This window comes from Etheostoma cragini, chromosome 5, assembly GCF_013103735.1.
Source record: "Etheostoma cragini isolate CJK2018 chromosome 5, CSU_Ecrag_1.0, whole genome shotgun sequence".
Lineage (NCBI taxonomy): Eukaryota > Metazoa > Chordata > Actinopteri > Perciformes > Percidae > Etheostoma > Etheostoma cragini.
This window is the reverse complement of record NC_048411.1, coordinates 25,634,227-25,646,710: the sequence shown is the minus strand read 5'-3', so window position 1 is coordinate 25,646,710 and position 12,484 is coordinate 25,634,227. Positions and strand designations below refer to the sequence as shown.

The following is a 12,484-nucleotide window of genomic DNA, read 5'->3' as shown; positions in this document are numbered from 1 at the left end:
TCACCCTCATGGTCACCCCTAAGGCTTAGAGAGCAGCATGTTGTCAGTTTGTCAGGTAGAGCTACTGAAAATGAAATTTCAAAACTTAGATATTTCTACATGACAGTTGTTATTTGTGACCAAATAAATATTTTTAGGTGGAAAATGTTAAACACTCAAACACTCATGTTCAACACTCATTAGGACTGTGTAAGTGTTGTTTGGTCAGATTTGATTGACATTGGTTCTGTCTGGCTGGTATGATGGATAGGTCTACTACAGAATACTATAGTGGCCATAAGCCTCAGATACTGTTGCCGTGCAAAAGTAACTAGATAAGCATAAAAGCCACATTATGAATGAAAATAATTATGAGCTATTGATGTTGGAAAGAACATGTAGATGCCAAATGAATCCAGCACTGACCACATATTTCAACTGATGAATGTATTTGACGTCTTTATCTTTATGCAAGTAATGGCCCATTTGACACAATTTTAAGCTCAGTGAATGATAATGTGAAATTACATATTCCTTGGGTCATAATTGACTTGACTTATTTTTTATATGTGTACAGGCTTTTGACTTTGTTTTATTATAACCACATTTTCTTGCACAGTTCCTCATTTTCTGTTTTTATGTGATGTTACAACTAGTAGAGTTTCATGCTAATCAAAGTCTTGGTTGTCCAAAATTGTCTGTCTGTCATGTAGACAATTAACTACACTTTTCCATCCTGAACCAAGGAATGACACCCATCATAACTCCTCCAACTACACAACTCAAGATTCTCAGTTTGATACTGTCTGCTGTTTAAGAAAAAAGGACCGATTTCAGGGCCTTTTTTTATATATTCATACGTTCAAAACCGCAAACTTGTGCTCAACAGCAGCTCCTATACTTTGAGTTCTACAGTGCAGTAACTTATGTTAGCAGATTTGGAACATATCTGCCTTAATGTGGTGGCTGGTCTGCCCTCAGGTTGGGATTTATAAGTTTCACTGCATTAAATTTTTTTTTATCCTACTTCCATATTCACAACCCCTATTTCACTAGCTTTACATATCTACAGTACAGCTCCCAAAATCGTCTTTATTCGCTTTAAAGGAAATTAACAATTCTTCTTCTTTTTCAGTATTCCTTTTACTAGAACTTACTACAGTGGCAAAAGGGGACAAAGAATGATTGTTCTGTCAGCTTTTTTACTCATTTATGGGTTTATCCAAACTACTTGGCTACAGTAAAACTATAGATTTTAGGGATCTAGTCGAAATACTCTAGGCTTAAATATTAAATAATAAGTAAGTGGAAATGTTGGCTGTGGTCTAACACGTATCTCCTTTGTGGTTTGCATTTAAACAAACATGAAAAACCAACAAGACCAACAAGACATTATTTAATACATAATAAAAATGATTCTCTAGTCACAGCTTTTCATGTAAAAGGATTTGCTACTTTTTTTCTCTTGTGTGACAGTTAATCAAATAGCTTTTGGTTTTAGACTGTTGGTCGCACAAAATAAGATGTGAGCTCAGATGTCAGATGTTGTTTCAGCTCACGTGATTGTGGCATTTAACTTCATAGTTAAACAAATGTTTCAATAATCAAGAAATAATTAGATTAGATTGGGAATTGTTCAGAAAATTGTGTTTATGATTTGCTGACCTGACTAATTCACTGTACAATAATCTGTAGCTCAATAAGAAACATTTAGAAAGTAAAAATGTTTAAAAAAGTATATATTTAGGACATGATGAGACTCTTTTACCAGAGTAGTGATGTTCCTAATATGTCAATTTTATATAGTTACAAACACATGCTGCATTTCACTGGATTGGTATGGTTTCAACTGTGTTATACATAAAGTGTGTCACTTCTGCTTTCTGGACAAGGAGAGGAAATGTGTTTTGGAGCAAACCAGTTACTTTAGGGTTTTGTATTTTAAACATTCTAATTTATGTTATACTATAAAAGTTGGCATATTAGATCTGAGCACAATAGTACTATATGTTTTAGGTTGGCAAAGAGGTTCATCTTCCTTAAAGAAGGAATATAATTAATAATAACAATATAATTCCTCAAATGTCTTTTTTTTTTCAAAAGTTTTCAATTGACTTAGATGTTAGTTTTTAGTGTTTACAATTATTTTATCTTTGTCTTCCCATTTTAGTCATGGACCACTGACATTGAGTGGTTGGACTGAATAAGCTTTCAACTATGATACCGTGATCAGTTTGATTGTAACTCCCAACAACAATGTGGGAAACTAGATGAGGACAGACTGCTCGCTTGAGAAATATGTTCTCCCGAAATCGCTTTAATGGACAACATGGAACAGGTGTTGCTCCTAAAGGAGGCACAAAGGCAAAAGTCCATTCACCCAAAAAGAGAGCTCCAAACCCCAGGGTAGCACTGGTCATACGGGGTAAAATACATCGTCTATTGCAAGGGTCTGCAGACCACCATGTCCCAGATTCCCAATTTGATTATGGAGGTATTGAGGAGGAGGAAGATGGGCAAACACAGGAGGGCAGAAAGGATCACAGAAGCAGATATCCAAAGGTTATCCCCAGGGCTGAAGCTTATTCTCCAACAGTGTCTAACGGTAAAGGACATGGAGTAGCACCGATGCCGTCATGTGTGGGAGAGGTGGAGCTGAACAGAGAGGGATGTATAAGAATACCATGCACTTTACAGCATAAAAGCTGCAGATCCCCAGTTAATCGGAAACGAATCTCCTTTGAGGGTGAAATTCGGGCGGCACCAGAGCAGATGCAATCACCCCCACACTACAGACCAATAGGCCCAGACATGAATGGAACTAAATTTGCAGGAGCAGCTGGAGGGGATTTTTCTTCACCCCGTATTCGGCCAAAGAGACCCTTTTCTACTGGTGACTGTGTGGACTACAACTTCAACAGAACTCTCCCAGGTACACTGCTGGAAGAGGATGAAGATCAAGAGGAGGCATCAAGTGCTATTATTGAGCACATTCTTAAAGAGTTGAGGGGGATCAATAAGATCCAGGAGGAAATCTCGGACCTCAGGGATTACCTGACCTCAGTTCGAGGGTCAGTTGAGGAAGTGTCATCTTGTGTAGACGCTGTCTTGTTGGAGATTGAGGGCATTCGTTCTAGCAACAAGGCTAGCTCAGGGGTACACGCGGGTACTTGGTCAGGGGCAGGGTGCAAAGATGGACCATCCACCCGCAGAAGGCCCGCTAGTGCTTATGGCAGTTTAGGTGGTGCAATGCCAAAGTCTGCCACAAATATTTTTCCCCAGGTCTGCAATGAGCATCATGGCATCCATGGAGATTTACTGCTATCAAGGGCAGAATCGTCTGTGTCCCCAATTGCTGAATCACTGGATCATCAGGAACTGGAGGAACCAGAGGAAATTTCTGACCATAGCTCGGATATCCTAGTAGGTGCAATAGCAAGAAAGCTCAGTTTCGGGTACTTTGAAAGGCAGGATGGTCAAAGCTGTCCAAGCACTAGCTCCTTGTCTTCTGGTCATAGTGAGTCAGACCTAGAGAGACCATCATCTAGCCAGGGAAGGAAGCAGCAAAGAGCTAATGATGTGGAGGAACATTGGTCTAACACTGTTCCACCAAACAGTGCCTCTGGGCAATCTACATGGCATGGAGAAACTGGTTACCGGAGTGACATAAGTCTGGAGGCGCATGAAGGTGAGAGCCCTCTTTGCTGTGAAGGTCCTGGTTGCTGGGATCACTACAGAGGCGCAGAAGGATATGGTACATCGGGCCAGTGCTCCACAGGAAGCCCAGAACATCACTCGCTACGCTCTGGGAAACATTACAACTCACCTGCCAGCACTTCTAGCAGGGAGGAGTGGCAGTCACAGAGGAGAAGGCCTCAAACCCTGTCTGGGATTAATGTTCCAACAGATATCAACCTTAAAAAGCCCACTGTGGAATATGAATGTGCTGCTGACTTTTCTTACCCTCAAAGTTCTGGTTACCATTCAGTTGATGGGCACCATGTAGAAGCAGAGGAATTTGACTATGGGCAATCAAATGACCTGAGCTACACACCAGACTGTCATGCTGATAGCTATAAGGAAACGTATTTAGCCTATGAAGAGTCTTCAGCAAAGACATGGACTGAGGCCTCCTTATGTACCACTGATGTGGATAGACCATTTATCCAAGAGAATGAAGCCACCAACCAAATCTTTGAAAACCGACTTCCTCACTCTGGCAGTGCAGATATACAAGCTGGGGGTTTTAATGTCAAGCGCATAGGTCAAGCTGTACTTGATTTTAGATCTGTCTTGCGGGGAGCCTTGCGCAAAATTGAAGTACCTGGAGCCCAAGAAGCAGACTTTGAAATATCAATGCCTTCTGACCTGCCTGCAGCTGAGTTGCCTTCAAAACCTTTATGCTACGAGGCACAATTTGAAAAAACATTTAATGAAACCCTTAAAGGTGATGTGCTTGAAAGTAGTGCTATTGGGTATTTGAGCAAACACAATACTCTAGACAAATTAAATGTTTTCTCTGTGGGGTCTTCGCTTGAAGAAGCCAACAACAGCCTTTCATTGGAGTCCACCGGCACGTGCCAACACCCTCCTTGTTTGGACAATATTCCCCCATTCCCGGAAGAACTTTCAGTCTGCCCTGACCCAATTACCAGTAGCACTTCAACACTGCCTCCACCTTATGGCCTTACAGAACAACCTGCTGGAGGTCCTGCAGATGGTCCTGCAGATTTGACCATTAAAGCCCAGCTTTCGCAATGCACCACTGCAGAATCCCTCTCTGTCTCCTTTTTGTCTGATGAACCTGCAAAACTGGAGGAGCAGGGAGAAACTGAGGTGCCACTGCCACAGCAACCCACCACAGACACTATGGGCCAAGCAGAAGGAGATGCAGCGAAGCCTTCCTTCGAGATAAGCCAGATGGATGAACGCAGGCTAAAATGCCTGAGGACCTTCCAGCAAATTCTGCGGGAGAAGAGGGAGACCAGGCGCAATCTCGCCAGTGTGACTATGTCCACCTTCTCTCAGGATGACTTCGAACCAGGTAGTCATTGTTGGATTTTAAGTTGGTCTGGTTGGTTGATAACATGCATTTGATTTCAATAAATTAATAATTTATTACTTTTGAGTCACAGATATAAAGATAGGTACACTTACAAAAATATATTTCTTTCTTGCTTGTGAGTTATCCCCACATTTCATGCTTTAGACTGCCCTCAGGGCTAAAGAGCATTGTTATTTTTGGGTATTTTTATTTTTTTGCGTCACTCATTTTATGTTGAAATCGATATACATTATTAACTTTTAGTGTTAAAAGTATTAGCTTGTTTGCTCAAAAACATTCCTTTTCCACCCCACCTTTTTGTTATCAGAGCCTCTCACTGTTGCTGAAACTCTTTGATCTGTCTCTCTTTAGTCTGTGTGTACATTGATAAAAGGATAACCGTCAGTATCCTCTTTGGGTATGTTCACATTTTGCATAAGCCCCCGTACTGATAAGTCCCTTGGGTATTTACTGCACCCAACAGTCTCTGCTGATGGGCTACTATAATATTTTTTTCCCGTTGAGAGTTATGTATCACCTGCCACTCACAAGTCCCTTACTCTTCTCCGAGGCTCCAGCAGTAGCCATTTGCTGAATTAGAAAACATCAATTATCTCCTTGGAAAGCAAGCCTGACGTTAAGGACGAAGTAGAAGGGAAATATTAAGAGTCAATTTCATAATAAATTATACATGTTAATGAAACATTTATGACCTCAGACCCCTTCTATCTAAAAAAATCTGTGGTGCAGCTGGTTTTAACATTACCCAAGCAACAAAATTAATAATAGAGTGTCTGTCTTGTTATTTTGACCTCATGAGTCAAACTAGTCCATGACTGTTTTTCTTCTCTGTCTATTTCTGTTTTCTTTTATGCTGTTTTACAGATGGAAGTCAAGATGGAGATCAGGTTATCTCTTTTATTAACATGACACCCTAAAGGAAGTTGTTTTTACTGTACACATTTCTATATATTCTTTGGAATGTCTCATGTCAGTGTCTCTTTTTATTTAATTTGTTGTCAGCTTTAATGCCTCTGTGTTCTATTAAGAATATTTGTTGTTCCTGTCATACATATAACGATCCCATACAGGAATAGGTCAGCATTGATTAGGGACACAGGCTGACATGTTAGCATGTTTTATTACTGCCCCTGTGGTATTTTCTTCACTAGCTGTCAAACAAACAAAAACATGCTGTTAGAAAGCAAAAGTCAATATTTGGTGAACGTTTCCTGAGACCATGTGTGGTTTGGTGGATGTTTACTTTACAAGGTAAACCAGGTTTTGTGATGCCTATATATGAATGCGGGCGATATGATTGATTGAAATGCCCTCTTTGGCATACAATTCTGAAACTCAACCCACCCAGTTCAGTCACAGTGTTTCTTTCCTGTTTCTTTCTTCTCGCTTTTTTGTTTTTCCTGTGCTTGTGCATGCTCCTGTGTCATGAAATCAGAAAACCAATGAAGCCTGCCAACCTTCAGATGGCTAAAGTCGTGACCTTTGACATTTTATTTCAGAGCCGAGATCAAGATGCTGACCCCAGCAAGCACCCATGGGCCAAGCCTGGGTCAGTAAACACCCGTTGGTGTGTGTGTGTGTTTGTGTGTGTATGTGTGTGTGTGTGTGTGTGTGTGTTTGTGTTTTTGTTTGTTTGTGTGCGTGTGTGTGTGTGTGTCTGTGTGTGTTAGAGAGAGAATTTGGTTACCTGATGCTGTGTCAGTACCTGGATTTTTTTTAATTTAAATATTGATCAGTGCATTTTTTTATTTGGTGATGTGTATTTGTACAGGGGAAACACTCCGTTTGGAATTGACAGCATGCCAGACCTCTGCAAGAGGAGGCCCATTCCACTTGTTAGTGAACTGGTGAGTCACATCACTGTCTTCTGACATGAATTTTCACCTTCACTGAACCTCACCTTTTTTACACGTCTTAAATTAAATATGGTCAGTCTCAGGATTATGTTGTTGTTGTGAATTTAACAATTGGATGTTTGTTATTTTGTGTCTTTTAAGCACAGCTGGGTAAGGCACTCGCAATTTTGTTTCAATCATTGGAATTAAAGGAAAATAAAGACTTCTTAATTTAGCTCTTATCTTAATTTAGCAAATACAAAATTAAAAAATAACTGTTAGATAAAAGGGGACTGTAATGACTTGTAAATAATTGTACAAGTAAGGACAGAAGGGAGTGTGTTGTTCACTAAACCGTAAACTAACTGTAATCATACATATATATAAAAAAAACCACAATTGAGCACTATATAGTGGACAATTTAAGGATTATATTTATATATTTATATATTGAGTTAAATTATTTTTAATCACTATAAAGACCCACAAGATCTCGCAAATTTATGTAGAATAGAACCACAAAACCAACAACAGTTTTTTTTCCCTCCAGAGGAGTAGAGGGCAAACATCTCTGTCTTGTGTTTTCAAGGTGAGGTGCCGTTAAATATGATCCACCATGAGCACTAGCTATTTTATTTTGAAAATTAACCGGATGTTTTATTTTGTTTCTGTGCTTGACATCCTGTCTTGGGCTATCTATCATGTGCTGAATTGCTGTGGAGCTATTCGGCGTCTACGGCAAACGCAGCCATTCCGCAGTTGTCCATGAAAATACACACATTGACTTTAATGGAAATGACTCCGCTGCCGTTCCGGAGCAGATCAGCAGACAATCCGCACAGGTGGAAATTGGGGGTTAAAGGAGACTTCCGGTCAATTTCAAAACATAGCTCTGTTGTTTGGAAATTTAGAGAGCTGTCAGAAGCGAGAAAAACAAAAACAATCGGTGCTGCCTACACCGTGTTATCCTCCTGCTAGAGTTAGCACCCAACAAGCTTAAACAGGGCAAGTTTTAAACATGTTTTTATCCTCTAAACATGCTCATAATGTCATTACAAGTGCCTACCCATGTATAGTGATTCCTTCCAAGGGAACCCAGTTTATCTGACTGCTGTCGATGTGACAGAAAGCCATGAAAGTTGTATTAATCCATACCTCTGTTTATTTTACTGTTTTCCGGTGAAATCTACGCTAGTTGATTGTTGAACTCATACAATCCAATATTCGAAAATGTATTTTTTACACAAGAAAACGATGTTCCGTTGTTATGTCCTTAGTAATGGCTATGTAGAAACAGGCTGTAATCTGACACCACAGTGGAGCCAGGAGAGCAGAGCAGCCGGCTGTTGCAAGTCAAAAGTTCAAGATCCCACTGTTGCTTAGTTACCTATGTGCGATGTAATTTAATATAATGTAATTTATTTATTTCAAGACAGGGACAGCGCACAATAAAACGTTAATCTTGTACAACAAGAGAGTATGTGTTTTGCCAGGTTCTAGCAGATTGCTATTTTCAACCTGTAGTCCCCGGGCTCTTGAACTCTTGAACTTCAGCTCTCCTGGCTCTACTAGGACTTGACTTTATTTTCAATTTGTTTGTTTCCTATACCAGTAACATAATGTACATGTATTGGTTTCTTATTTACTGCTGGATTGTCTGTGTGTTAGTTTTTGTTACTCTTTGCCCCGCCAGCTTTGGTTATTAAACTTTAATTGCCTATTACCTTTTGCTGTGGCATTGGAGGTAGCAGAGAAAAGTTACGTTAACAAGCTCGCTGAGTGACATGAGAGTTTGACATGTTATAATTAGCCTATTTATTCCATCAGGAAGGATTCTTTTGCAGAAAGTTACATCCAGTACAGGATAATTGTATAAAGAAGCACTTCTGCTGTGACAACCGCTGTGTAATAATTATTGTGCAAGGCCTGCACTGTAAATTATTTGGTTCTTACCTAGATAAAAAAACAACTTTGATTTATCTTGTTTTAAGAGGGAATTTCTTATTTTAACTTTAAACGAAATGTTAAATCAAGCAAGCTTGTCACATGAAATTATCTTGCTGCAAAACAAATTAACTTGGTTTGAGTACTTTTTCCTTCAGATTTAGTGTTTTTATCTTGTTTTTAGACACCCCATTTTTGCAGTGTGAATAGTAAGGTGAATGCTGCTGATACTCTCAGAGGGGAACCTGTGTGTTTGTCTCTAAGCTTTTCTTCCTTCTTGTTCTCTTTCCTTGCATGTGTTGCCTCCTTCCCTCCCTCGGCCCTCAGGCTATGGTGAGTAAAAGAGAATTGAGATTTCAGCTGCTGTGTTTTACCATTTGTTTGAAGGGTTTTTAAATCCTTTAATGGTGATTGTTGCAAAACTGTGATGTTTTTTTATGTGCGTTAGTATGAACATGCACACATATGCACTCTCATACAAATATTAGTCATTGTTCACCCATATTTCAAAATGTTCTGACAAACACAAGAAAAATCAATTTCTTCTCATGAATGCGTTCAACTTTCCATCAGACTCACAGAGGCTTTTTCTCTGATTGGACTTTTTCTCGAAATTCTTTTAATTAACAGGTTTGACTTGCTATGATTTAGCAAGTTAACAGCTCCACTTTTTCAAATAAGACACCTGCTTCTCTAAGCTAACACAGTCTGTTAAATGTTATGGTAAACTGTGTTTTTCTCTCTTCAGTCTCAAATTTACTTTGAACTACTTAAGGGAGGCTCAGATGTACATCCACTGGCTGCGGTCTGTCAGAGTGTTTGAGTGGTTAGAGCTGTGAATATTCTGGCGCTGAGATCTAAGAAACTTGACTCATCTGATTAAAAATACGTGTCTCCTTTGATTTGAAGTGGGTCCTCCAGAGAGAAGGTCACACTCTCAACAGCAAAAGTCTGAGCAAAAAATGAAAATGAAGGACCCATGAAGTTGAAAAGATATAAAAGCTTTGGGAAAATCTAGTCCAACTTTGTTGAGTTTAGTATACCAGCTTACACAAATCATGAAGAGAAAGAAAAACAGTTAGGATATAATGAAACAACACACAATTGTGCAGATGAAACTGAAATAATTTAGAGGAAACCATAGGCTTCAGAAACAAATGGAAATTAACCAAAACATTGCAAAAATACCATGGCAATCTCAGCACAAATAATATGTTATGAAGCAACAATAAAAATACAAAAAATAGAATAGTGTGGTTATGACAGAATGGTTTGTCATATTACATTTATTATTGTAAGGCTCAAAAGTCCTAACATAACCAGAAAAAAAATATGTGCGAAGAAGGTGAGAGCAACGTTAGTCAACATATTTAGTTTTGATAGAAGTCAGCAGATTGTTTCCTGAGATTGTTTCTATTGTCAACATGTTGTTACACACATGAGGTTGGTCAGGACTTCAGTGGGTAGCATACAAATATAGAATAGGGATTTAATTTTTTTCCTGCTTCTGCAAACAAGTTTTAGACTTTCTTGTGACTTGGCACCCAGTCCATGCTACAAGGTCACACACACCGCTGTTTTGTTATTCAATATTGTTGCCGGACAGCACTTCAGAAAAATGTTTTTAGACCCCTACTTACAGCTTCTGTATCCTGATTTCTTCTCTTGTAAGCTGATAGCATGTCTTCTTCTGTGGTCTTGTAGCTGTCAAAATGGATAAGTAGCTTACTGTTGAAGTCTTTAAATAATCTGGAGCTTAAAACGTCTCAGCATTGTATTTGGAATATTCCTGGAGAGCCATAGCTGGAGAGATGAAGCAATTCACTAAGCACTACCGTCTGTAATAAGTTTTATAAACCGTGCTGCAGGTGTCCCTGCGCTTCAGACTTTACACCCCACAACCCCCCTTTTTAATTTTTGATGGCTTTAATTGCAATTGCAGTTAAAGCCATCAATTAATTGTAATTGCATTTCTCGTGTAACGGACCACTTTACCCTTGGTCTAGCACCCACAATGAACGGGCCTATCCTATGTCCAGTAAACTTTTGATTCTGAACAATTAGCTTTTATCCTGTAAACTAGCTTGATGTCCTTTATTAAACTTCATTAAAATACACTTCCTTAAATTGAAGAGATATACCTAAATGAGCTAATAAATGACTTCATGCTACTGTATGGCAGTAATCAGTTGATCAATATGACTGGCAGGATGGATTGGTGAGATGCTGTGAGCAGCTTTGGGTTAAAAAAAGAGCTGTGCTTCTATTTCAAGGACATTTCGCAGCTGTATCACTGCTTGACAATGTTTTTTTAGGTTTAATAATACATCTGAACTTCAGTATTTTGTTTGTGCTGGAGATGACAAAAGGCTGTAGGGATCTTAGCCAAACATCATGCAACAGGACAGTGCCTCTCCTCGTCCACAGAACCACAGATATTACTCAACACTATAGGCCATGATAACAAATATTATGGCATCTGTTAAAGGAAAACTGTAACAAAGGCTGTGCTGTACTTTTCTTAAAAGAATAGTTTGACATTTAGGGATATTTATGGCAAAGCGGAAGACTCACACCCCTCTCATGTTTGCCCATTACATATAAGGCCAACACTAACCTGTGATTAGCCTAGCTTAGCACAAAGACTAGAAACAGGGGGAAACGGGAAGCCTGGTTCTGTCTCTAGGTAACAGTCACGCTAGCTGTTTCCCCGTTTTAAGTCTTTGTGCTAAGCTAACTGGCTGTTGGCTGTAGCATATTAAATGGACAGATATAAGATTGGTATCGATCTTCTCATCTAACTCTCTGTGAGGAAGCAAATAGGACTACTTCCCAAGATGAGAAACCAATTTTTTATTGCATCTTTCAATGGAGCTTAAATTTATTGTTCAGTATTAAAGTGTTTATTATAATTTAAGTCTATCAAAGTAGCGTATTGAAGTACTATTGAAGTCTATCTGTAGCAGGGCCATAAAAAACTTGATTGAAACATCCCTAATTAAACTTTATTCAGGGAAGACAAATACACAAATGTAGTACAAATATGTGAATGTTTGTCTTCAAGAAGGGAATAAAGGAGAGATGTGTAACGTGTTTCCAAAAGTGTGATCAAACCAAGGAGAAAAATGTGCGCTGTTTTGCAAGTTGCCATGACCTTCAAAGAGCCCAACATCACAAAGGGAATTGATAGTTTCATTTGATTTTTTTCTTTTCTCTTTTTCGTTGTGGCTGATGCGTTCTCTCTTTTTGCCAGTCTATGATACAGTCCAGGAAAGCTGGACTTGCCCACACATTGGCCACACGGACCTCCCTGAAAGATGAAGAGCTTGTGAGTGGCCTAACACACACACACAAACACATATACTCTGTATATACTAAAGTACAATGTTACAGTTATCTACAGATTCCAGCTAATGAGGATTCACACAAACCTTAACTCATATTTACAGACACACAATCCTGCTGTCATTATGCTGTAATCAAATTGCTAATCTGTTGTTAAAGATCCAGTAGGCTTTGGATTTTGCTGAGTCAGGTTTTTAAGAGTCAGGAGCAGTAAGATTTCTCTGATAGGATGATGTTTTAGGTTTGTTTACTATTGTTGGTTTTGTTGCTTTCCTTCTGTACTGTGTCAAGTCATGATTAGTCATGGCCATTATAT

At 39.1% G+C, this 12,484-nt stretch overlaps 1 protein-coding gene across 5 annotated transcripts in view; it reads left to right on the top strand.

The window, feature by feature from the left end:
• Nucleotides 1–12,484, top strand: part of LOC117945398 (protein unc-13 homolog B-like) — a 156,678-nt gene that overhangs the window by 90,342 nt on the left and 53,852 nt on the right. For all 5 annotated transcript variants that reach the window (XM_034872867.1, XM_034872864.1, XM_034872866.1 and 2 more), the window contains 4 exons: nt 6,544–6,593; nt 6,816–6,891; nt 9,151–9,156; nt 12,077–12,151. In XM_034872867.1, coding sequence (XP_034728758.1) covers nt 6,544–6,593; nt 6,816–6,891; nt 9,151–9,156; nt 12,077–12,151 — 207 coding nt within the window. The remainder of the gene's footprint in view (nt 1–6,543; nt 6,594–6,815; nt 6,892–9,150; nt 9,157–12,076; nt 12,152–12,484) is intronic.